Here is a 24,120-nt window from a genome sequence, read left to right as displayed (position 1 = left end):
TATAAAATTATTACTGTCGTTCTGTTATCCGGGATTATTATGGTTATCGTTGATAACACGATGATGATGATACGACTTCAGTGTACCGATGATAAGCGATAACGGACGTGTTCCGAAGTCCGTGACGTGCAGAGACCGCAACCGAAACAGTTGACTCTTCTTGTCAGTTCTTTTTTTTTCAGCACGCACCGATGCCGATGGCACTATCGATCGGCAACGAGCCCAAAGCAGTTTGCAACGCATATGAGACCAAGGGTGGATCGTGGAACGAGTAACGTAACCTAATGTCAGTGATCGTTCGATAAATGTACAGAGTGAGCAATTTATAAGTTACCACAAGTGATCGAAAACCGTGTGTTCATACGTCCGGATGAAAATTATTTTTTTTTCAGCATTGAACCGTGGAATAAGTTATTTTTTTTCCATATTTTTATTTGTGTGCCCATAAACATATACTTAACACAATACAAATATCGATTGCCAGTATAGATAATTTTATTTATTTATTTTTTAAACACTAGCCATTTAGCTAACAAGAGAAGGCTGCGATTTGTGTGTGCAGATCAATTTTGATTTCTGAAATCTCTTATTGCATAAAATAATAAACAAATATGAATTAGTCATAGATTGTTCACTTCTGTACAATAATGAAACATTCAAACGTTTCAAATATTTACTATGTGCTTCAAATACCTTATTCAAACAATAAAGATAAAATATAATAATTCATATTTATTATTGTTATGAAATCATTTTAAACATTGCTTTTAAAATACTTATAAACATTTGTTGATCCAATAAAATATATTTCATCATAATTATTTCGTTGCTTTAATATATTTTGAATACATTTGTAATATATCAATTCAATACTACTATTTTTTTTAAAAAAGTAATTGACGCTATACTTATTTGACATGTATTGTTAAATAAATCATTTTTTTTTTTTATATGATTCGTATTGTTTCTTGTTTTATGAAAATGTTTAACCATTTTGTTGGGCACAAATATAAATTGGTCGAAAAAAAAAATTGATTTGAATAAACATTTATTGTAATCTTAATCTTATTTTAAAGAAAATTGATAACAGTTTTTTATTACCTAATAAGGATAATAATTTGAAATTTGTAACATCATAAAGTTTTACTAAAAAATTATTTCTTCTATATTTATCATATTTGCAAGTAGCTTAAGTTTATACTATCATAACCTAAAGTAAGATATTGAAACTATCTTTAGTAAATTAAATAATACTATAATTTATAAATATATTTAAAAAAAAAAGAAGTTTATGAATTTGTTATAAGACAATATACTGCTTCTCTGGTAAAACAATGTACAAAAAAAATTATATTTTTGGGTATTGTAGTTCAAAATCAAATCAAAGTTTTGCATTTACATCATTGTTTTACCAGAAAAGCAATATGTATTTTTATTAAGTAATAAACTATCAAATTAATAAAATATTTTCTTTATTTTTAAGGTTGGATAGTTGGCGGTAAATACATGGCAAGAAAAGTTTTATGAAGTATTATGAAATGTATTTCATCTATGTTTGAAGTGTTTGAGAAGACTAGGAACGCTTAAAAGTAAAGACAATTTTATAAAACATTTACTAAGTGTATTTAATACATTAATACAATATTTTTTTCTGTTGAATCTATCTAATCACATTGAATACTAGCTTTTGAGAGTTTCATAGCTATTATTCATTGTATAAAATTGCTGAAAATTAATGAATTTACGTTTTATGTTACCTTAAATGTTTAAATGCTATTCTAACATTATTTCCAACATTAGTGAGCTTGTTAAGACTAGTAATGAATAATAATATTTGTAGTGAATAAAATGAATAACCACCGATTTAATATATCAGTACCTACATTGATGTTAGAATATTATATAATATAACAATTCACAATATTTTTTTTTGCAGATTTAATTGGCCATTAGTAAGCGAATATTTGAAAAATGTGTCACGTGATTTAGATATTTAATAAAAATATTAACAACTTTTTCATTTACAAATAATTTTCCATGTTATTGATCCGCAACATCTGTTATAGATATTGTTCATGGTCAAGTTTTGACAAAAAAAATTCCGTTATATAACATAAAAAAACCAGATCCTTACAGTGTAACAATTATGTTTATTTAAAAATCAATAAATATTGTATTTATAAGAAAAGATAAGGTATAGATTAAGATGTATAGGCAAATTATACAGTATTTGATAATTATTCAACATTTTATAAAGTACAACTGCTTACAATAATTATTTTACACGTGTTTTATAGGTACGGTTTTCAAAATTTGAATGAAATATAATAACCTTAGTTAAAATATAACATACATTAATTGCGTACATGTACAAATATTTATATTTTCTTTTTAAATTTAAAATTTCATTAGAAAAAATGAGAGCATACGACAAGTGTTTAAACTAAGGCTAGTCGCTGACATGCAATTTTCAGTTGTACGATAGTTACGCAACAGTTTCATCATACCGCACTCACAAATGTAACTCTACTATCATGTCACATTATGATACATAGGATGTAATCGCGTAATCGAACGATTTGTGACAAAACACAAACTTATTAATTGGTCAAACTGATTAGTTGCATGTGAGCTGACTGTCATTTATCACTGTGGAAGTCACTCATGCGATTAAACTGTTGCGCAATCGAAAATTGCATGTCAGCGACTAGCCTTACGCTCGTAATTTCGTAAGGCTAATCGCTGACATGCAATTTTCAATTGCGCAACAGTTTAAACGCATGGGTGACTTCCACAGTGATAAATTGACAATCAGCTCACATGCAACTAATCAATTTGACCAACTAATAAGTTTGTGTTTTGTCACAAATCGTTCGATTGCGCGATTATGTCCTACATATCATAATGTGACACAATAGTACAGTTACATTTGTGAGTGCGGTATGATGAAACTGTTGCGCAACCATCGCACAACTGAAAATTGTATGTCAGCGACTAGCTTAAAGGTACGATATCAATACTATTCGATTGTGATCAAGATAAAAATTATTATATAATGACTATGAATTGTTACATGTTCGATCAGGGTATTTTATCGTTATCGGGTTATCATTCTGATCAGTCGGTCACGTGACTTAATATTTTTGTCATACCCTCAGTAAGTCTAATTTTACGACTAATCGAAATCTGTTACATCTTCTTCTTCGTCTTCATAATTTTTGTTAATTTCCAAAGGATTAATTTTAGGATTAATTTTTATTTTGTTAAAATTCAAAGGATCGTAATCTTCATCAATATAATTACCCGAAAAATCGGGTTTATCCATACTAGTTAATTTATCGTTATTCCAAGTAAACTCGGTTTCATATTTGTTCATTAAATCAAGTCACCGCAAACAGAGTTGGTGTTGGACATTCCATGTTCGAAAGCAGATACGGAGCCAGAGCAAATGTTAAGCAGGCGTGGGTCATAAGTACCAACATCTCGATTACTTCCAATTCTATTTTGAAGCTTACATGATTTTTATTTATGGTGCATAGATTCAGTTTTATAATATTACTTAAACTTATAAACACTGCTCGACTGTAGAAAAACGGTATAATTATGCTTTCATATTGCGGCACTCGTTCGCGAGTGTTGTAACTGTTGTAAAAATATCTAAAGGTGCTCATATTTATGGTGTTGCTATATGATTTTTAGATATTTGCCGCTACTACAACATTAATTAGCATTAAAGGCGAAACATACAATCCTGATAACGCGGTAAGTGTATTTTTTAAACACTAAATTTTTAACTAAACTACGCGATTACGTTTATGGTGTAAATCCCTCTATTAAACGAAGTATCCACTAAAGCGGCTCTTGGTTGGGAACCTATATCGTGTACTTGAAAACATATCTTCACCACCTGACGAGTTCGAAACGTTATTTAACGAAACCACAACTAATACGGGCTCATCGTCAAATGTTATCGATCTTTAAACAAATGATGTATTAACAACTGTAGACGATCTGTTATCAGTTAACGAAAAAATGAACGCGACTGGTCCCATAAAGTTGATTCTGTCCAAACAAATAACAAATGTAATTTTTATTAATACTGTATTTTTATATATTTTTTTAATTTTTTAATGTTATTTTTTTCAGATACGTACTTTGAGTGATAGTGATAACGATGAATCCGTTGAAACCGAATGTGTGTCTAGTAAACTGAACGAAGAAAACGGGAAAAATACGAACGTAACGATCCAAAAACCTAAAGGTAAACCGAAATATTTATTATTTAATTTTTTTTGAACTCATAAAATATTTATTACAGATGTGGTCACAACAGATATAATAGCGATTCTGATTGCGATCAAAATATTGAACGTAAACGTCGTAGCAGCCGTAGTAAACATCGTAGACAGTGTTCTGAAAAATCGACTCGTAGTAATCACAGTAGCAGAAGTAGTAGTGATAGTAATTGTAGCAAAGTTAGTAGAAGTAGTAACAGTAATAATAAAATAAGCAATATAAATGATACCGATAATATTGACGCTAAAACCAATAATCAGGACAGTGTTCCATTAGAGAACGCTACGATTGATGATACAAATATGGAATCTGAATACGATATGGATAAATGTGTATCATCGATTAACTTGCCCGACAAACCGAAAAGATCTAATAAAAAAATTTATTTACAACTGGACGATAACGATGAACTACCGGACAGTATACAAGTTCTGAGAAATAAACAAAAATTCATCGATGATTATAATCGTTTTTCTTGTGAATTTTATAATCCGATATTTAAAAAAATCTTAACAGACGCTGAGAGAGAAATATCTTTAATATCTATCAAGTTTTATCAAGATTATTATAAATCTCAAACTTTTAAAAATCATAAAATTAAATATTTAAAAGGATCCCCGGAATTAAAATTTGATAACGATAGTAGTACTGAAATCTTCTATTATATTAAAATAATTCCCTGGGTCGTGATTGGCCGGAAAACTTTTTAAATCCCGCGGAGGGTTTTTCGTTTCTTTGTCGACCGTTTCCCGTAGACTTTTGTCTCCCATATCTATTTTAGTTAGGGGTCCGTTTGATTTTCCGACCCGTCGTTTTCCCGATGCGACCGGATGAAAATCCGAAATTTTCTTGACTAAGCACCAGCCCAACGGAGCGTTCTGTACCTGTGCCTCTCGCGCCGCCGTGACGTTTCGCTCGCACGTTACGTCACCGGTCGGCGGTCGTGGCTCTACCTTATCTCCCTGTCGAACGGTTTAAATGCCCGAATTATCCTCTACGTTTTCAACTCAACAGGTAGATAGGTTGTAGTCGTAGGTCCCGATAGGTCCCCCGTAGGGTACAGGTTTCGTTTCCGAGCCATCGCCGCCGGCGTTCTTTGCAGGATTTTCGCCGCCGTCGGCGGATACTCTGCCGTGGCCGTCAACTTGTATGGGTGGTCATTTCTGTTCTCGCGGGATCTGTTTTTTTTTTCCGTCCGTTGCGTCCGATTTTCGCCGCCGTCGTATCTTATTGACGAGAGTGTTGATCCCGTTCGCGGTTTCTTTTTTATTTATTTTCCGCCGCCCGTCAAGTCCGTTTTTTTTTTTGGTTTCAAACTTTTTTTTGAAATGGAAGGAAATGAAAACTTTTATGATATTATGAAGGTAAGAAAAACCAATAACTTTAGCCTTCTTCGTACTATATGCTATATATATGTTTTTCAAATTTGTTAATTACATTAATTTTTATTTGTTTTACCAAAAAATAAAAAGGAATTTGATTGACATTAATGATTTTTTTATAAACACAAACAGATATAAAAATGAAATACAATATTGATCACACACATGATTATTAAATCTATCGTTCGACTATGATTTAATTGTGTCTTTAAATGATGTTAAATAACTATAAATTTGTTTTTTAAATATGTTGAATACATTAAATTTGATTTATTTTTCCAAATAATATAGGGATATAGCTGTTGTATGTTTTCATTTTACTTTGGAATGGGATTGAATTCAATGTGTTATTAGTGCTAATGATACTATTTAAAACGTACACACCTATAAAATAATGAAAACATGGTATGTATTACATTTGTTAACTCTTTTTTTTCTATTACATATATAAGATTGTTATTTTTTCCGGTCTTTGTAAAAGAGTCTTGCAGTATCAGTCCGAATACTTAGATTAAAGGAAATAAAATTTATTATGATATTATAAAACAATAAAACGCAGAAAGTTTTACATTTTTGTAAATTATTTTCCTTATAATTTATACACTTTAAATATGTTTATAAAATTTGATAGTTACATTAATTTTTATTCGCTTTACCAGAAAATTATTAAGTCAAAGCTATTGTTTTACCGAGAAATATGAGGAGATATAGGTAATCGGATGTTTTCATTACATATATCTGCAATATATGTAATATATTATATTATATATTAATACAATATATAAAATATATTTGTTTTAGTAAATGAGTCTTATAGTATCAGTCCTTACAATTAGATGAAAGAAAATGAAAACATTTATGTGACATTATGAAAACAATAAATCCCAAACAGTTATAAAAATTAAAAATCAAATTATAAGCAATACTTTTTATAATTCTATTGTTCACGTATATGTTTATTAACTCTATCGTTCGACTATGAATCAATTGTGATTTTTACCATACTATATCTTTTAATTGTGTCTTTAAATTATGTAAAATACATTCACTTTGATTTATTTTTCCAAATAATACAGGAGATAGATGTTGGATAATTTCCATTATACTTTATTCTTTGGAATGAAATTGAAGTCAATGTGTTATTGGTGCTAAAGATACTATTCAAAATAAACATAACTATAAAATAATGAAAATATGGTATGTATTACATTTTTTAACTCTTTCATTCAATTACATATATATATAGAATGTTATTCTTTCTGGTTTTAGTAAAAGAGTTTTACAGTATCAGTCCTTACACTTAGATGAAAGGAAATAAAAAACTTTTATGATATTATGAAGATGAGAAAAACCATTAAGTTATACCTTCTTTGTACTATAAGCTTTAAGTGTTTTTAAAATTTGTTAATTACATATTCACTTTTATTTGTTCTACCAAAAATTATGAGGACGGAGCTATTGTATATTATCATTGAGAAGGAAAGTGATTGACATATATGATATTTTTATGAATACAAACAGATATAAAAATTAAAACACTTTTTATAATTCTATTGTTCACATATGTTTATTAAGTCTATCGTTCGACTATGATTTAATTGTGTCTTTAAATAATGTTAAACAACTATAAATTTGTTTTTTAAATATATTAAATACATAAAATTTGATTTATTTTTCTAAATAATATAGGGAGATAGTTGTAGCATGTTTTCATTATATTTTATTCTTTGGAATGGAATTGAATTCAATGTGTTATTGGTGCTAATGATAATATTCAAATCAAACCTAGCTATAAAATAAAGAACACTTGGTATGTATTACAATATTTAACGCTATTATTCCTCTATGGTATAAATATCTTTTTAAAATATCTTAAACTATATATTGATTATTTTGCTCATAGTGGGTTGCAGAGTAATTAATTAACGAATGCTCAAACACCAGTGTAGTACTGTTGTACCCAAGAGCTTGATTATTACACTTTTCTCCTAATATTATAAGAAAAAATTATAGTCTTAGTATAGTTTACCATATTTATTTTAACCGTATCTTACTGAAACGTTTTATATAATTATAAAAATATTTGCTTTGATTATGTTATGTTTCATATTTGTATACATTATCTTCACATATTCTTTAAGCTTAAAAGCACAAATATGCTATGATTACAAGAAACTTTCACACTCTGTTTTTCATAAATTATTTATATTTTTATATATTCATTCTGTATATTTTTTTTAAATATTGTCGATAAGTACTTTTATGTTCTCTGAATGTGAGAAAGGAGTTGGCGACCTCCACGTGGTCTTTCTTGGATGCGTTTTTCACTGAGAATGATTATAGTGTAAAACGCAACTAACGCCAACATTAATGTATACACACCTATTATAAAGTATTCACTTATCGCTCAAATTTTTTTTTTCAGATGACATCAAGGAATGTCTTACCCCATTTTTATAGTTTTTTGTATACAGACTCTCTTTGTATATATATTCATTATTTATTATTGAAAAAATACTTTTTATGCATTAAGTCTTCTTACTTAGAACCAACTGTACTGTATTTGAAAGTTTTTTTACTTTGATAATTTCATATCTAAAAAAATGTCAAGTTATCTAGCGTTTATAAGACTTATAAATTATTGTATCTAATTTATTTTAATAAATGTGTCCCTTCGTTTTGCTATAGGTTAGGTTACTGGAGAAGATAATGTTTTTGTTATCATAAATATATATTTTATTCGGTAACTGAAATATCAAGATCTATATGCATATTCATACCTTTTTTTTTAAATTCTATGCCAGTCTATTAAATATAATAGATTATACACTTATGTAACCTTTAACTATTGTTGAGAAGACACTTAACTTTGTAAGAGTACTATTATTATGTTTGATTATTTTCAATTACACTGCGGTTTGCCCTCTGCTATTTCAATTTTTTTATGTACATATAAATGTTTTATATATTTATTATATTGGTTTTATACGTTTGACACCATGCATCGATTGTTAGTATAGTACCGTAAGTATGGTGCCGTAGTATTTTTAAGAAAACAATTAGGTGGGGGTCTTCTAGATAGCGAACGCCTTTGACGCCGAAGGCGTATCAATTTTCCACTCGTATATTATCAATAGTTAATAATTATCACAAGTAGTATTGCATGATAAGTCGTACCTACATAAAAGTGTTTTGAATATTATTAATTGATATTATTAATTATTAATTTATATTATAAATATTAATAATTTATATTATTAATTAATAATTACTTATATTAAGCAAATTTCACCCGGAGCGAGGTACACAGAAGCTATACATAATACAAACATAATAATTAATAAAGTTTAACATACTTTTTCTTAAATAGTATATTGTACAGTCTCGATGTCTCCGTGGGTACGTTCGAAGGAGAGTTATCAGAACGTGGATATAAAATGAGAAAATTAAAATGATAACGAAAATTAACGAGATAATAAAATGAGATATGTTCAGTTTTATAAAGAATTTAAATAAAAATTGAATAATTTAAATTTATTTTAAGTGAATATTAACATTAATCCATTATTAAGTAATTAAGATGGATGGTATAAAATCAATTCTCATCATGGCAACTATGTATAGTATAGGTATATATTTCTATAGATACTTATATTTCGTATTCCATAAAACAATAACATTCGGTGTTTTATTACGTGCTTTAAATATTATAGTATTTTGTTTACGTTTAATTATTTGACAAACATAAGCATCATATTGTATTGTTAAGTAAGGTTGTATGGATAAACAGATAAATGATAATCAAGGATATTCAACAGTTTTGTTTTAGTATTTATCAAGTTTCAATAATTTGATTGTGCTGCGGCAGCCGTGTTTGAACCGTAAAACGTGCCAGGAATACTGTTTATTCGACGTGTTCGCGTTGGACACACTGGTCAGACAGGCTGATTCGTTGAATACACTTCATCGCTGGTTCACTTTCTTGGTTTTCAATCCATCATTCAACCGCACGACTGAACGCTTTTCGAGATGGCCATCGGAGATTATCCCGCTGAATACAATCCTAAAGTGCACGGGCCCTACAATCCTGCCCGTTTCTACGAAACGCCGGATACGCCATTCTCGCAAGTGAAACTCGGCGAGGTGTCTACTATTTTAACATTATTGCGTTATACGTGAGAAACGTAAATGCTTACAACTCGTTCCCCTTCTTACTATTATACGCATTGTCCTCGCCATTCCGGAGAGTCGTACCGAGGCTTTTTCATCCTGAAGCACTGCGCCCCTTAGGTTTTAGGGTTGTCACACTCGCAGCTTTTAATATGTATAATACGATTCGGAAAAATCTGAAAATTGTTATTAGGTTTCTAGCAAAACAAGAAATAAAATTTCTTAAAATAAGTTAATTACCTATTTAATATTTGCTCTGTGGTATTGTTAAACTGTGTGTAGTTTTGAAGATAAAAAATGGATTTATAGATTTAATTTGCACTATAAAAATTCTTCTGTATGTGTCCTTCACTTAGAAAATATTTTTTCAGTTCTCATTATACAGTAGAACCCGTTTAAGACGCTCTCCAAGGGACCAGTTAAAAATAGCGTCTTAAGCAGGAAATCGTATTACGCGGAAACATAAATTTTTTTTACATATTTTTTACAAAAAATTCTTTTACATATTGTACATATTAAACATGTACCTATTATGTTTTTTTTTACTTTGCTGAGTGAGTTATTACATTTATATTGCATATTATTTTATATTACTTATTTCAAAAAAATCATCTAGCGGCATATTTATTTATTTTAATGGTAATTAATTTCAATTAAATCGTCCATCTAATTAGTAGTTATTATTATTATTTCAGTGACGAATTTAGGGGGGGGGCTAGAGGGGGCGATGGCCCTGGGTGACATAAGATTTTTACATAGTCCATTTTATGTTGATGAACAATAATATAAATAAGTTAATTTTTTTTTTTTTTATCTAAAATAATATTCTAAGATTGAAATTATTCATAGGAGGAGGGGGAGGGACAAAAAACCTCTCCTTCAAAACGTAAATAAGCAAAAAAAAAAGTCTTAGGTATAATTTGTGGTACAATACGTAATACGTAATCCAAATAAAAAATTTATAATTTGTATATAATAGAGATATATAATAACATAATATAATAAATTAAAATATAATAATAATAAATAAACCTATTTTATATTTGTGACTAATTTATAAAGATAACATATTGTTTAAAGTTTAAACTGTGTTTTCTTTTTCTAATAACTAAAAATTGTTTAATGGAAATTTTTGATTAAATAGTCAATGGGAACTGGTTCCATCAGAAAATACATTAAGTGAACAGTACCGTGCCTAGTATAATTAGCACCCGCTGCTAAAAATCATTTTTAGCACCCTCATCCCCCTACAAAATATTTTTGAACCTATAATTATAGCTTAACTTAAACTATAAGGAGACTACTTAAGAATATGGGGTTTTATGTAACTACTTATTTGGTATTTATTAAATTAATAAAAGAAATAATCAACGACTAAAGAACAATATAAATAATAGAACTCAAACTGATTCTTCGACGCTATGTTTTCTCACTCTGGTCTACCTACTTGGACAAGTTACTCCCGAATTTCGTTTTTAGATTTAAATCTATAGTTCCCGTTATACCAGACAAAGTATGGTTCAACGATCTCACTCTTTCCAGATCCCTCGTAATCAAATTTAACCGATTACGCACATCATCTCTTACCATGTTGCTTACAAATTAAATCTTAAGGATTTCCTTCCAGTAATGCATTTATCGGGAGTATTGGGTGTACAATTCACAGAGACTCCCGGTTTTAGGGAGCCTCATGATCTTTTCTGATTTACCTTTGTCCCTTACAATATTTCTACTATATTCTGTAATATACACATATTATGTTGTCTATTTTAATACAATAACAATAAATAATAATATGTCTGGACATTTTCACATGGGCCCCCTATCTTCAAGTTCCGCCACTGTTCCCTTCTCTGCACACTCCATTCAGAAAAAAAATCTATATTCTATCTTATATTCTCCTTGACTGCTCTTCCTTTCCTACCAAATACAATATCCTAATTAGTCTCTCAATAACCCATTCAATACTTACAGTATTCTAAATTTCAAAATATGCTCCGATTCTAATTATTTTCTTCATTCATTAGGCTGATATCTGTATACAATCTTTTATTATTTTAATAATTTTATAAATGATATATTATTGTTAATTTGTCATCTCTTCGATTTCGGGGCAAAAATAAATACCAATACTAAAAATAAATTAGCAACACCGCCGATCAAGACAATGTTAATGATGTCCACTATGCGCGATATCATGGCGTTAAACGTGTTAAATATTTTGAATTAAATAATATGGTTAACTTTCAGTAATTTTACTTAGATTATGAAAAAACTTTTGGCGCCCGGTGCATACGCACCCCCCTAGGCACGGCCCTGAGAGTAAATACATTAAAAACAAAAATGTAACAAATAAATTGGAAAGCGCTTGAAACGATAACGATAATGTAAAGGCTGTTATACGGCCTACCAATGGTTACTAGAAAGTGTTGGGACTTATCTAGATAGATTTTTGTCATATTTTATCTTATCTTGGTAAATAACGCTAAGTTATCTAATTACTTATCTAAGATAACATTTTTACTTATCTAGATAATTATCTGTATTTTTACCAAGATTAGAGTTATTTTTATTCTTGCATATAATTCAGAGCAATAGTATTTTTATGTGATTGATTTTAAACATTAATCAAAAGAGAAGTGTGACCTAACATTTTAATTATTTATTCAAGATTAATTAATAAAAGGAATTTAAACAAATTTTATTTATTTTCGATAAAGTAATTTTTAAAATTGTGTTTATATAAATTATGTTTATTTTCAAAAATCATATTTTTTTTAGCTATAAACATATTTATAACCTTTGAAAAATCATTTTTACTTAGTTCCTAAAAACAAATTATGAACAATAAAATATTGCAGAACACTGCGATATTACCTTGTTTTGAAACACCAACTCAGTTGTAATATTTTAATATTTTTATGGATACGGAATATAGAATTTTGAAGTTTTCAAACAATTTTTAAAAATGAATTGGTTATGGCTTGGATCACATTTCTGATAGTTGGTTTTATTTTACCTCAATGAACTTGTTGCTTTAACAAGAATGTTACTTCAATGATAGATATTGAAAATACACAGGCACAACTTTTTTTTCATCTGCGTTTGAGCATTAAATGTTTTCAAAACTTAGCAAAAAAATACAAAAATTTGTTACATTTTTGTTGTAATAAATTCATCAAATATAAAAATAAATAATAATAATCATATTTCCAATTTTTTACATAATAATAGTACTAATGATTGATCTTTATTTTATTTTTCTAAAATATTGTTTTAATTTATTGACTGTGGCATAGATTTGAAAATGAACTATTTATTTGCGTATTATGTGACATACCAGACCATGTTTGCACTTATAAATATTATGCCATTTGGAAACCATTTATAATTGTTTGATTTTCGCGACTGGCAGAATAAAACATTATATAAAATAGATGAGTGGTTCCGTCATTAAGAATTATTTTATAAGATAACTTAGGAATCATTACTTAATACTAATTTTCTTAAATCTTAACTTTAATTAACACAATTAATTTTGAATGCATTGTGTTAATGATTTGTTATGTAGCAATTCGCCTTCTAAACAAATGTATTAATATTAATTAAAATAATGATTGAGTTTAAAATTTAAAACCACAACACTTGTATGTATAGAAAAATTAAATTATTTATGATGTTTATATGTGTTTAGTGTAATTTATGTTTAGTTTTAAATACAAATAGATAATAGATAAAATAACATTAACAAGAGTGTCTATGACTTCTATTTTTGGACCAATCAAATTGGTTAAAAATTCAAATAGACGATATTCCAATAAATTTTCTGTGCCGTCTACTTATTTCCTGTTGTTGAATATTATTTAATAAATATGATCCACTAAATATAATCGTATCTCAAGACTTCGTTAAATTCGTTTACCACCATTTCCTTTTCCGTTTTTTTTTTTTTATTTTTGTTGTTTTTTTTTTTTTTAAATAGAATGAATGAAGATAAACGATACGCTAGGGACTTGTGAATTGACAGAAGACATTGTTTACAATGTTACACGAGAACAAACTGTGAACAACTAATGGATAGTCCGGTGAACAACCGATACAAAATAGTGCTCGATCCTAAGCGTACACACTATGTTTGTAACTCGTAACATGTAAAATTCAACTCTGTTACATTACGGGGCGCTACACTACACCTAAATGCTCCGGTGTGTACCCGGCTCAATATGAAAACAAAATTCGCCAAGTGTACCATAATGGCGCAATCACTACTCAATCTCAGTTGCTCAACGAACAGTAAAAGCATATCTTGTGCTGCTGAAGTTTGTCTTGCTCCGTATGCACTACGTAAGAGATTTAAACGAACAAATTATTGATATCTCATGATAATTGGCCAAGTACAGTAAACATTTTTCGAAAATACCGTTAGCTCATTGTCACGCATGGTTTTTGGCTAACACAATAGCCAATAATACGTATCCTGCCAAACTACCAGGTGGGACTCACCTTGTCCGGCCTACGGTCAGTATTTTTATAATTATTACAAATCGCAAGTCCGAAGGACGAATTGTATTTGTTACGACCAGCGCTCATGGATACATTCCATCATCAGCACGTGAGTTTCGTCTGGTTGAGAATGGCCAATATAGATCATGAAAATATATTAGCCTCCTATTCGACAACTCATATTTATTTATTCAAACAGATGGCTGTCCGATCACAATATACGTTTATCAATAGTATATGATTACTTCATAAGATTGTAGTTATTAACAGTTTAAGAAAGTAATAAACAGGGCCGGACTGGGTCAGAAATTTCTACCCGGGGGGAGGGGGGGTGCACTTAGATATACCAAAGGTTAGTAGTCAAATTGTTTAAATCTTTCTTTTTAACAATTTTTTTTTTCTGAGTTCGACGAATAAATATTTTTATACTTGTGTTCAAGCCACAATAACGAATAATGATAAAATGTCAACAAACACGTCCAATGTTGCACGTGTTTAGAAATAAATTAACAACCTAACTACAACCTACATTATTAGAACTCTTTGGTTGCTAATTTCGATCGCAGATAAAATACAAAAAATAGACCTTTTATGATCGAAATTTTTAAATTAAATGATTAAACAACTCCAATATTATTATTTCTGCACCGCACATTAGAAATCGACCGATATTTTTTTTTTGTAGTTATATCCGTCGATTTGTGGTTTAAATTTTGATGTTAATGTAATTGATACGATTACGGAATATCTATAATAAAAGTAAGAAAACTGTACTTTAAACTGAGTTTAAACTTTATTTTGAAGAAGGTGAGTACTAATTTATATTACGATCCTGTTTTATAAGCTTTAATTTCTACCGAACAATCACTGAATTTAAGTGTCAACCACGCCAAAGTTTGATTATCAACCGTGTACCTGATAGATCTAACTACGAAAAATAATCCTAAGCCTAACTGCGCTTTAGAATAAGCCGAATAAAACCTGATGAATTTTATCATTAACTTTATTGTTTTGAACACTTTGAAACTATTTACTATGCTTACTGTACAAATTTCTTCGTTCTGTATTATTTTTCGTATTACGATTAATAATTAATCATAATACACTTAATATAATAATAAATCTGATTCGACTATCTATAATCGTATCAAAATGTAAAGTGGTTATATATAATTCAAATGTTAAACGAGTGAAGATTTCGTGTGAAAAATAAAATTGCAATAACATAAAAAAAAGAAAAAACATTTTACATTTTAAATATTTTCATGCATACAGTAACTTTATTTTTTGGCTCATTTTATACAAATTTCAAACGGTGGGTTTTAAATAAAGAAAACCGTAGCATATCATTGTACAGCTTTAGTTGGTATAACATCGACTGCTTGCAATAATACATGTATTAGGGAGTCTATGTTCTCATCAGTTATGTTGATGCTTGCAAGTAGTCTGATACTCGGTTTGGGCAGTTTGTATTCATTTTTGTATAAATATGCAGCCGTCGTAATCGCAAATCCTTTAGGAATACACTAAAAAAACAAAAATGTGAATTATTTCGATTTAAATTAAAGACAAGTTAAAAAAAATTATTTATTAGTATTGTTTTCTAATAATGTGTTTATCTAATGAGCCAAACTTATTAGAATATCTAGACATGTAAGAGATTTAATTATTATTCAATAAAAATTAATATTTTTTTTAAGATTATATATTTTATATATATATATCTATATATATAAAAATTTCGTGTCACGATGTATGTTCGCGATAATCTCCGAAACTACTGGACCGATTTTGATGAAATTTTTTACATCGTGTGTAATTTGGTCCAACTTAAAATATAGGATAGTTTTTTTTCAAATTTTTTTAATATTTTAAATATTTTAATTAACTTTTTAATAAATGTGTTTAATTGCATGGTGTATTTCGGTGTATTTCTATCACCGGAAACATCGATGAAAATTTAAACGCCAATGACATCGGAACTGTATGTATTTTACCTTCAAGCTACATCGGCAGTCCACGGAGCATGCAGGAATACATACAAGATGCGATGACTTATGTACGTCATTACGGTCGACCTGATTTGTTTGTTACATTTACGTGTAATCCAAATTGGGAAGAAATAAAAAGTTTGTTATTACCAGGCCAACAATCAATACATCGTCACGATATCGTTACACGTGTGTTTAAACAAAAGTTAAAATCTTTAATTAATTTAATCGTAAAATATTCAGTTTTTGGTAACACACGTTGCTGGCTGTATTCTATTGAGTGGCAAAAGCGAGGTTTGCCTCATTCTCATATTTTGGTTTGGCTTGAAGATAAAATCCGTCCAGAAGAAATTGACCAAATAATTTCTGCCGAAATTCCGGATCCACTAACTGACTCAGAATTGTTCGATATTGTTACCAGTCACATGATCCTATCTGGCGTATTTTCAGTTTTCCAATACACGAAAGAGAACCTTCTGTCCAGCATCTTGAAGTACATCTTGAAAACGGTCAACGAGTATATTTTACCGAAGAAAATATTCTCCAAAGAGCATTTGAGACACCGAAAACGACACTAACTGAATTCTTTACATTATGTCAAAAATCTGATGTATTCGGCCAATTTGCAAAAACATTATTATATACCGATGTTCCACGCTATTTTACATGGAATAAAATAGGGAAAAAGTGGGAGCCCCGTAAGCAAGGAAAACCACATCCATCGATCCCAGGCATATTTAAAGCTAAGACATTGGGACGACTTTACACTGTACATCCTAAACAACATGAATGCTTCTTTTTGCGTTTATTGCCGGACCAACATCTTTCGAATATTTGCGAACAGTGAACGATCAAGTGTTCAATACATATCAAGATGCATGTTGCGAGTTGCAACTACTGGAAGCAGATAATCATTGGGACTTGACACTTGGTGATGCAGCATTGACATCTACACCGAATAATATTCGTCAACTATTCGCAATAATTTTGACAACATGTTTTCCAACACAATCATCGACTCTGTGGGAAAAATATAAAAATTATATGACTGAAGATATACTGCATCGAATTAGACGAACAAATCAATGTCCAAATTTAGATTTCACACCAGAGATGTATAATGAAGCATTAGTGTTGATCGAAGATTTATGTATTTTAATTTCAAATTTGCCACTTAGTCATTATGGAATGTCATCACCTGATCGCCCGGCTGCCGACTTAGTTAACACTGATTTGCAACGAGAAAAACAGTACAATGAGTAGTACTTAGATAATTTTTAGTTTTAATAATTTAATTTATTTTTGTATGTTTTTAATGTATATAGTATTTTTTGTAAGTAGGTCACTGATTACAAACAATAATTTAATATAAGATGAATAAAATTTAAATTCAGAAAATATATATTTTGGTTTGTACTTAATTTCAACTTTTAGATACTTTACCTATTACTTTTAAATTTTCTCATACATAATAACACTAATACATGGCCTACGAAAATGCTAAAAAACCAACTAATACGCGGACAACGCCGTGTCTAGGACAGCTATATAATAATATATTTGAAATTATATTTATTTGAGACAAGGAATATTTCTATTGATTATTTTAAAATTTTGCAATTAGTTTAATATTATAATTTTATATCTAAAATTATAACAAATAATCAAACCTTTCAAAGTATAGAAAAATATTAAATTATGAATATTTACCTTTAATAAATAGAAATTTATATTATTTAAGTCAACTTGATGTAATTTTCACATAAAATTTATGACTTTCTTTATACCTACTAATTTAGACACTTGAAACTTTTGACTAATTCATATAAAAGAAAATGTACTAATTTCATAAATTAGTGGTGATCAAGAAGTTAAAAAGAATGATACATAATACTTTTAGTATAATTTTTTCATAGTCAAAAATGATATTTCTTATACAGAAACAAAAATTGTGTGTATGATGATGTATAAAAAATGTAAAATAATTAAAAACCTTTTACACTTAAATTTGTAACGAGAGTTATTTTTATTCATTTTTAAACATTTTCGTTATTTATATCTCAACGAATAATGTTAAATTAAGATTAATTTCTCGATTTTATTTTTCTGGGATTACAAATAATATCAAATCTATCATAACGTTGTTTGTATGAACTATCGAATAAATTAATGAAATATTTCATACACCTTCTATTTTTTTTTAATTATTCCTATTTTTTATTTTTCGTTAGAATTTATATGCCATTTAGTTGTATATTTAGACCTGTTACTCACGTAGTCAACAATATGTTTTAATATGCTTTGTTGCTCGGAATGAGATAAGGATTCATCTGATAGGTACAAGTGTTTCAATGGACTCGTTTCGTCTGATCCAAGAGTGAAGTGCTCTATCAGTTTGCTAAGGCAAATTCTTCGATGTAAACTTATGCTCCGTTCTCTCAAAGTTGCCAACATTTCTGGATATTTGTCAATGTGTTCTAAAGCTTTGATAGCAGCCGCTGATAGTAATGGCGGAAGAGATGCAGAAAAACAATAACCTGTAAAATAAAAACTTATAGTTAACAATTTAAGCAGAATGTAGAATTACATTGTTTTATTTTATACAAAAATGCTTTTATTTTTAAAGATTAGAATTTTCTCAACCGCACAGAAATACGTAGAATCATAGATTTTATATGGTCGTTGTTATTTACGGCCAATTTCTCTAACTCAATGTTTTTTTTTTAGCATGATAATTCTAAATGTCATATTTATAACAATTAAAGTATAATAATAACAATAATAGTTATATTAATAATAGTAATAAAAACAATAAAATATAATTGTAACAAAAAAATTGAAATCCGAAAGAAAAATAAATACCGCATCAATGTAAACGTTCAATATCATGAAAATTACAATCAATTAAGTGTAAGACTTGTTGCTGGAGAAATCATCAAAATATTATCATAACTTTGTTTGTATAAATAAAATTGCAAATTGTTGCAAATTTATAGGAATAAACATAAATTTAAATGCTGTATTACCAAGACCAGACAGTCTCTGATGTTCAACCACAAATGTTGAGCCAACGCAAAAACCACCAACTGATGATAAAGCCGTTTCTAAACTTCCGATGATTAAATCAACTTCATACGTCTAGAAAATACATGACATTAATGTTAGTAAAATTATTTCCCTTATAATAGTACTTCTGGGACAATAGAAACTCACAGATTAATATATTATTAACTTATATTTTTCTTTCAATTATAATATTAAGAAATATGTTGCGAGTTGTTAAAATATCGAATTTTTTATTATTAGAACAAATTTGATAATGAGTACTACTTGTCGTATACGCCGATCGAATTGTTTACGTTTACACATAAACACAACTTGAATTAAAATAACACTTGAAATAACGCATATATTTTCCATAGTGGTCGAATCGACCACCACAGAAAACTCTTTAATTTATTCACGCGTCTTCAGTATTTTATATATTTACTTCACCTAATTAAACATATTTATTGCTTACATGCTAATTAACAGTATTAGTAATATGATTATTGTTCGATTGTTTTTTTATATTCTAAGATGTTGTATTGATCTATTTCTTATTGTGACATGAATATACAGTCATTTTTAACATAGCTTACGTTTCCTGTGGCTTGGATTAAGTATTATTGATATTGCTTAATACAACATACTATAGGTACTAATCTTTACCGGTATATTGAAGTGTTCTGTAATACCACGACCTTTTTTTCCAAGAATACCGAACGATATACTTTCGTCAATAAATATTCGAATTTTATGTCTTATTCGAATGTCAATGAATTTTGGCAAGTTGCAAATATTTCCAGTGTTCATATAAATTCCTTCGACGATGAGAAACGATCTTCTTTTCTTTCTTTTCATCTGAAAATTAGAATGAATTAGGTTAGGTCTTAAAAATACTACGATTTTGATGTAGAAAAATGATTATTTAAAAACTTATTAACATCATATTTTGTAAAGCAATTATAAACCACGAACACTTTGTAGGAAGTACTGTTCAAAATTAATAATTTCTTTTATCCTTATAGAAAATAAAAATATGGTATGTTGTAATTAATAACATTTAGAGATACAAAATTGATCGTAATTTACATACAGGAGATTTCTTATCGATTTCCAAAATCAATTGTTCTAAGTCTTCAGGACAGTTGTGTTTGAAATATATAACGTCCGCTTTCGAAGATTGCAAACCTTTTTGTATAGCGAAATTTGCCTCCTCATCTCTAAAAATGTTATGTTCGTGTTAGAAATAATATTTATAATGCTTATACTGTACCTATTTAATACTTACACAAAAACAATATCCTTCGGTTTTACGTAAGCTTGAATGGCACTAGTAACTGTAGAAAACCCATACGAGTATATAACGGCTTCTTCCATTCCCATGAAATTGGCGATTTTTTCTTCTAACTCAATATGTATATCTATATTAAATAAATACAATATTTCACTAAGTTATCAACATCATTTTATAAGTATTATTTACAAGTAAATCTATTTTAACCACTGGATATATACAAAAAACACCCCAATAAATTTTTAATGACGAGTAGGGTGACTCGGAATTGATTAATAAATGATTAAATGAGTAAAAGACAATAGTCCATTCAAACCACTAAATTACAAACCACGTTCATAAAAAAATTAATTTCGTCTTAAAAAAATATAGGTCATCAATGTTAAATCACTTGTATTGAAAAAATTATAGTGGGGATATTTTAGATCGTAGATCGTTATATGTTTAATATAGTTTGAAGTACAAAATATCTAATTTTTAGTCAGTAAATGTAATTTTAAATCGTATATCTTCATAAAAACCAGCTAAAATTTCAGATTATTTTGTTAAATTATTGAATATCATCTTATTATCAAAGGAATATATAATCCAAAAGATATACAAAAGTTATGATTTTGATATATCAATTAGAATATTATAAATACATTTATTATTGTTTTAAATTAAAAATACCACTATATGAGATTTTAAATAAATAAAAAAATTGATTTTTTGTAGTTTTTTGATTATTAATAATATTTATTCATAACATTTAATATTAATTTTTAAAATGTGTGTTTCTTATTTTGTTGTTAAATGAAATTATTATTTTTTATTTTAAAACAAAATAAATTGTATAATAAAGTTTTCTATGATTTTATTTGCGACAATATTGAAGGTAACTTTTCAATATAAAAATATTAATATAAATAAATTAAAATAAATTGATATGAGTATAAATATAAATATAATCTCCCTTTCCAAACTTTTTTCCTATAGTTTATCTCCCGATACAATTCTACTTTTAAATTTCAATTCTCCAACTAAGAACTTAATGACGGATTCCTTATTTTATGAAATAATTAAAAAACAAATTATAATAAAGTTAATATCATGTTAATCTGTAATTTTGTAAGATAAAAGCAATAGTAATAAAAAATTAAAAATATCAAATTTAATTAAAACTGTGTATCGTTTTATTTTATATAGATATAATATATATAAATGATAAAATACTTGCCAAATGTGCCATAGAAACCTCTAGGGCCACAAGAGCCCACGCCGTATTTATTCACAGCCTCTATTACCCTATTTTCAATACTTTTATTATCAAAGAAATTATAATAGTTATGGGTGGCAAAATTTATACATGTCTGACCGTTTATTACGACACGATCACTAGCCTGGTAAAAACAAATAATAGTATTAGTAAACATCATAGCAGCAAAATCAATTGTGGATAGTCTTATTGATACTTTACCTTACTCTCGATAAAGTAGTTTTCCATTGGTAACCTTATTGGGCTACTTGTATCGACTAAAGGTTTCGGGGTCCATGATTGAATCTTCTTCTCGATATCCAGCTTAAAAAATGAATCACAAATTGCTTTAGTGGAATATCGTAAACTAACACAAAAAACATAATAATATTATACAGTTACGTATTACAGAAATTATTTATTAAAGCTATTTAATGTATTTTTATTTTATTATTATTATTATTATTTTTAAAATCAGCAGAGGTAAATTAAAATTAACGAGTTCAATATATTTTCATTACAATAGAAAATTAGTATGCAATATAATTAAATTACTGGCGGAAATGTGATAAATTTAGTTTTAATTAAAATTATAGTTAAAGGTTTATTAGACAAAAATAATAATTGAGAAAGTTGAACAAAAATAAAAAAATAATTATTTCAAAACCTAGTTGGTACTTAAAGTACATCAATATACGAATATTTTTAAATATCATACCATAATCAAGTATGCAATTTTATATATAAAACTTATTTTAAGACTGACAATTTAAAGACTGGTTAGTAAATATTTTTAACGTGAATTTAAAATTTAAAATATGGCAAAATTAATATTTCCCTATAAATTATGATTATAGCACGTGTAACATGTATGTTACATAAAAATGTTTATTAAAGTGTTAGAGAGTAATGAATCTGTTCTAATTTTAATTTAGATATTTCAATGTATATTCTACACCAATCTTCACCAAGAAACATTTTTTGAATTAATCGATTTATTATTACTTTTAAATTATATTGGTAATAGATACTATAACTCAACTCAACTCAAATAAATAGTATCTCACCGGTTTTTCTGGATTTGCAGTAGTTGCTGCTTTTCTTAATAATATCCATAGTAATACAAGTAGTATACTGCCTTCTACGTATATATGGTTGAATTGAATCTAAAACATTCGGTTTATGCTCAATTTAAGAATATAAAAACAAATGTTTTCAAATATTAATTTTTTTTACATATAAAATAAGTGTATAATTATAATTAAATTAATTACAGTTAAATATTACTAGATACAGTTAAAACGGAGAGTATTTACCTATATAATTAAACAACTAGTTAATAAAATTATATTTCATTTTTAAAATGTTAAACGTATGTCATAAAACTTATATAGTTTTCCATTAGTCGTCATATAAATTGTAAACAATTAATTATAAAATAGTGTGTGGACAATGAGACCCTTGTTTATTATAAATAGGTCAGCGAGTTTGTCTCATTAAATTAATTTACATTTTAAATATGTTTTTTTAAGAACAGTTTTAAAAAATAATATTTTAACGTTAATTTTATAAGCTAAAATTAATTGTTTGTGTGTAAAAATTATGCAATCGATCATTATTAATAATTAAACAGTCCGCCATTGCAAGATTCCAAAAGTTTAAACGAATGTTTAAACACAACATTTTTTTTGGTTGAAATAGAAAACAAAATAACATTAAAGAAATATGAAAATATTTTTGTCTATAATAATTAAATATAAATAAATTTGAAGGACTATCTACGATATGTTCTATACACAATCTAAGTTAATACATATCGCAATAGATAATTATTAATGAAGTAACTAATTTTTAATTTGACAGTAATGTATACAATTGAAAAAAATGCTTACTACATAAATTAAAGAATTATTTTGATTATACAATAGTTACATCAGGAAGAAACACTAAAAAAAAATATTTAAGTAATATAATTATTAATATTAAATTATTTATATTTACACACACATATATATATATACACACTCGTAAATATTTAGATCCTAGGTTAACTTTTACAGAATTGTATGCGTACTATATCATACAATGTTTACTGATTAATAGGTATATATCATCTTGACTGAATAAAAAAAAAAAGGTTTTAATCCGAATGAACACACACACACACACACACACACACACACACACACACACACACACACA

The 24,120-nt window shown here is 27.8% G+C and overlaps 2 protein-coding genes and 1 long non-coding RNA gene across 10 annotated transcripts in view; 2 read left to right on the top strand and 1 right to left on the bottom strand.

The window, feature by feature from the left end:
• The first annotated feature begins 48 nt into the window (after positions 1 to 48).
• LOC112679869 lies at positions 49 to 2,257 on the top strand. The gene is made up of 3 exons (XR_003148261.1): positions 49 to 314; positions 1,484 to 1,589; positions 1,937 to 2,257. It is a non-coding gene; the product is annotated as an uncharacterized LOC112679869 (long non-coding RNA).
• A 524-nt stretch (positions 2,258 to 2,781) lies between these two features.
• LOC112679867 lies at positions 2,782 to 9,709 on the top strand. 6 transcript variants are annotated; one of them, XM_025549801.1, is made up of 7 exons: positions 2,782 to 3,005; positions 3,700 to 3,762; positions 4,147 to 4,261; positions 4,319 to 4,475; positions 5,970 to 6,083; positions 6,755 to 6,875; positions 9,497 to 9,709. In XM_025549801.1, exons 1-5 carry the CDS (start codon positions 2,943 to 2,945, stop codon positions 6,013 to 6,015), a joined length of 444 nt encoding a protein of 147 aa, XP_025405586.1. In that variant the 5' UTR covers positions 2,782 to 2,942; the 3' UTR covers positions 6,016 to 6,083; positions 6,755 to 6,875; positions 9,497 to 9,709. The 6 variants fall into 6 exon arrangements, with proteins under 6 accessions (XP_025405586.1, XP_025405585.1, XP_025405588.1 ...); XM_025549800.1 differs by lacking the exon at positions 9,497 to 9,709 and adding an exon at positions 6,948 to 7,253; XM_025549804.1 differs by lacking the exons at positions 2,782 to 3,005; positions 9,497 to 9,709 and adding exons at positions 3,283 to 3,531; positions 6,948 to 7,250.
• A 5,902-nt stretch (positions 9,710 to 15,611) lies between these two features.
• LOC112679844 (serine palmitoyltransferase 1) overlaps positions 15,612 to 24,120 on the bottom strand; it is a 13,500-nt gene continuing 4,991 nt past the window's right edge. Inside the window, exons 2-10 of one of the 3 annotated variants that reach the window (XM_025549774.1) lie at positions 22,966 to 23,084; positions 22,141 to 22,285; positions 21,901 to 22,063; positions 20,676 to 20,808; positions 20,481 to 20,607; positions 20,054 to 20,245; positions 19,369 to 19,480; positions 18,617 to 18,879; positions 15,612 to 15,877 (exon numbers count right to left, since the gene is read on the bottom strand). In XM_025549774.1, the coding sequence (XP_025405559.1) occupies positions 15,698 to 15,877; positions 18,617 to 18,879; positions 19,369 to 19,480; positions 20,054 to 20,245; positions 20,481 to 20,607; positions 20,676 to 20,808; positions 21,901 to 22,063; positions 22,141 to 22,285; positions 22,966 to 23,084 (1,434 nt within the window). In that variant the 3' untranslated portion in view covers positions 15,612 to 15,697. Of the gene's footprint in view, positions 15,878 to 18,616; positions 18,880 to 19,368; positions 19,481 to 20,053; positions 20,246 to 20,480; positions 20,608 to 20,675; positions 20,809 to 21,900; positions 22,064 to 22,140; positions 22,286 to 22,965; positions 23,085 to 24,120 lie in introns of those variants that run through there. The other 2 variants (XM_025549775.1, XM_025549777.1) reach the window with 2 other exon arrangements.

This window comes from Sipha flava, unplaced genomic scaffold, assembly GCF_003268045.1.
Source record: "Sipha flava isolate LNK unplaced genomic scaffold, YSA_version1 169_pilon_pilon, whole genome shotgun sequence".
NCBI classification, from domain to species: Eukaryota; Metazoa; Arthropoda; class Insecta; order Hemiptera; family Aphididae; genus Sipha; species Sipha flava.
Note: the sequence above shows the minus strand (reverse complement) of the source record. Positions and strands in the feature narration are given on the sequence as shown.

What these genes read in the sequence shown, in the direction of transcription:
- LOC112679867 (XM_025549803.1), top strand. Translation starts at nt 2,943, where the DNA reads ATGATGAAACTGTTGCGCAACCATCGCACAACTGAAAATTGTATGTCA. An exon ending in TGTCAGCGACTAGCTTAAAG is followed by an intron (nt 3,006 to 3,699) that starts GTACGATATCAA and finishes TATGATTTTTAG; the next exon opens with ATATTTGCCGCTACTACAAC. An exon ending in GTGATAGTAATTGTAGCAAA is followed by an intron (nt 4,476 to 5,969) that starts GTTAGTAGAAGT and finishes CAAATAATATAG; the next exon opens with GGATATAGCTGTTGTATGTT.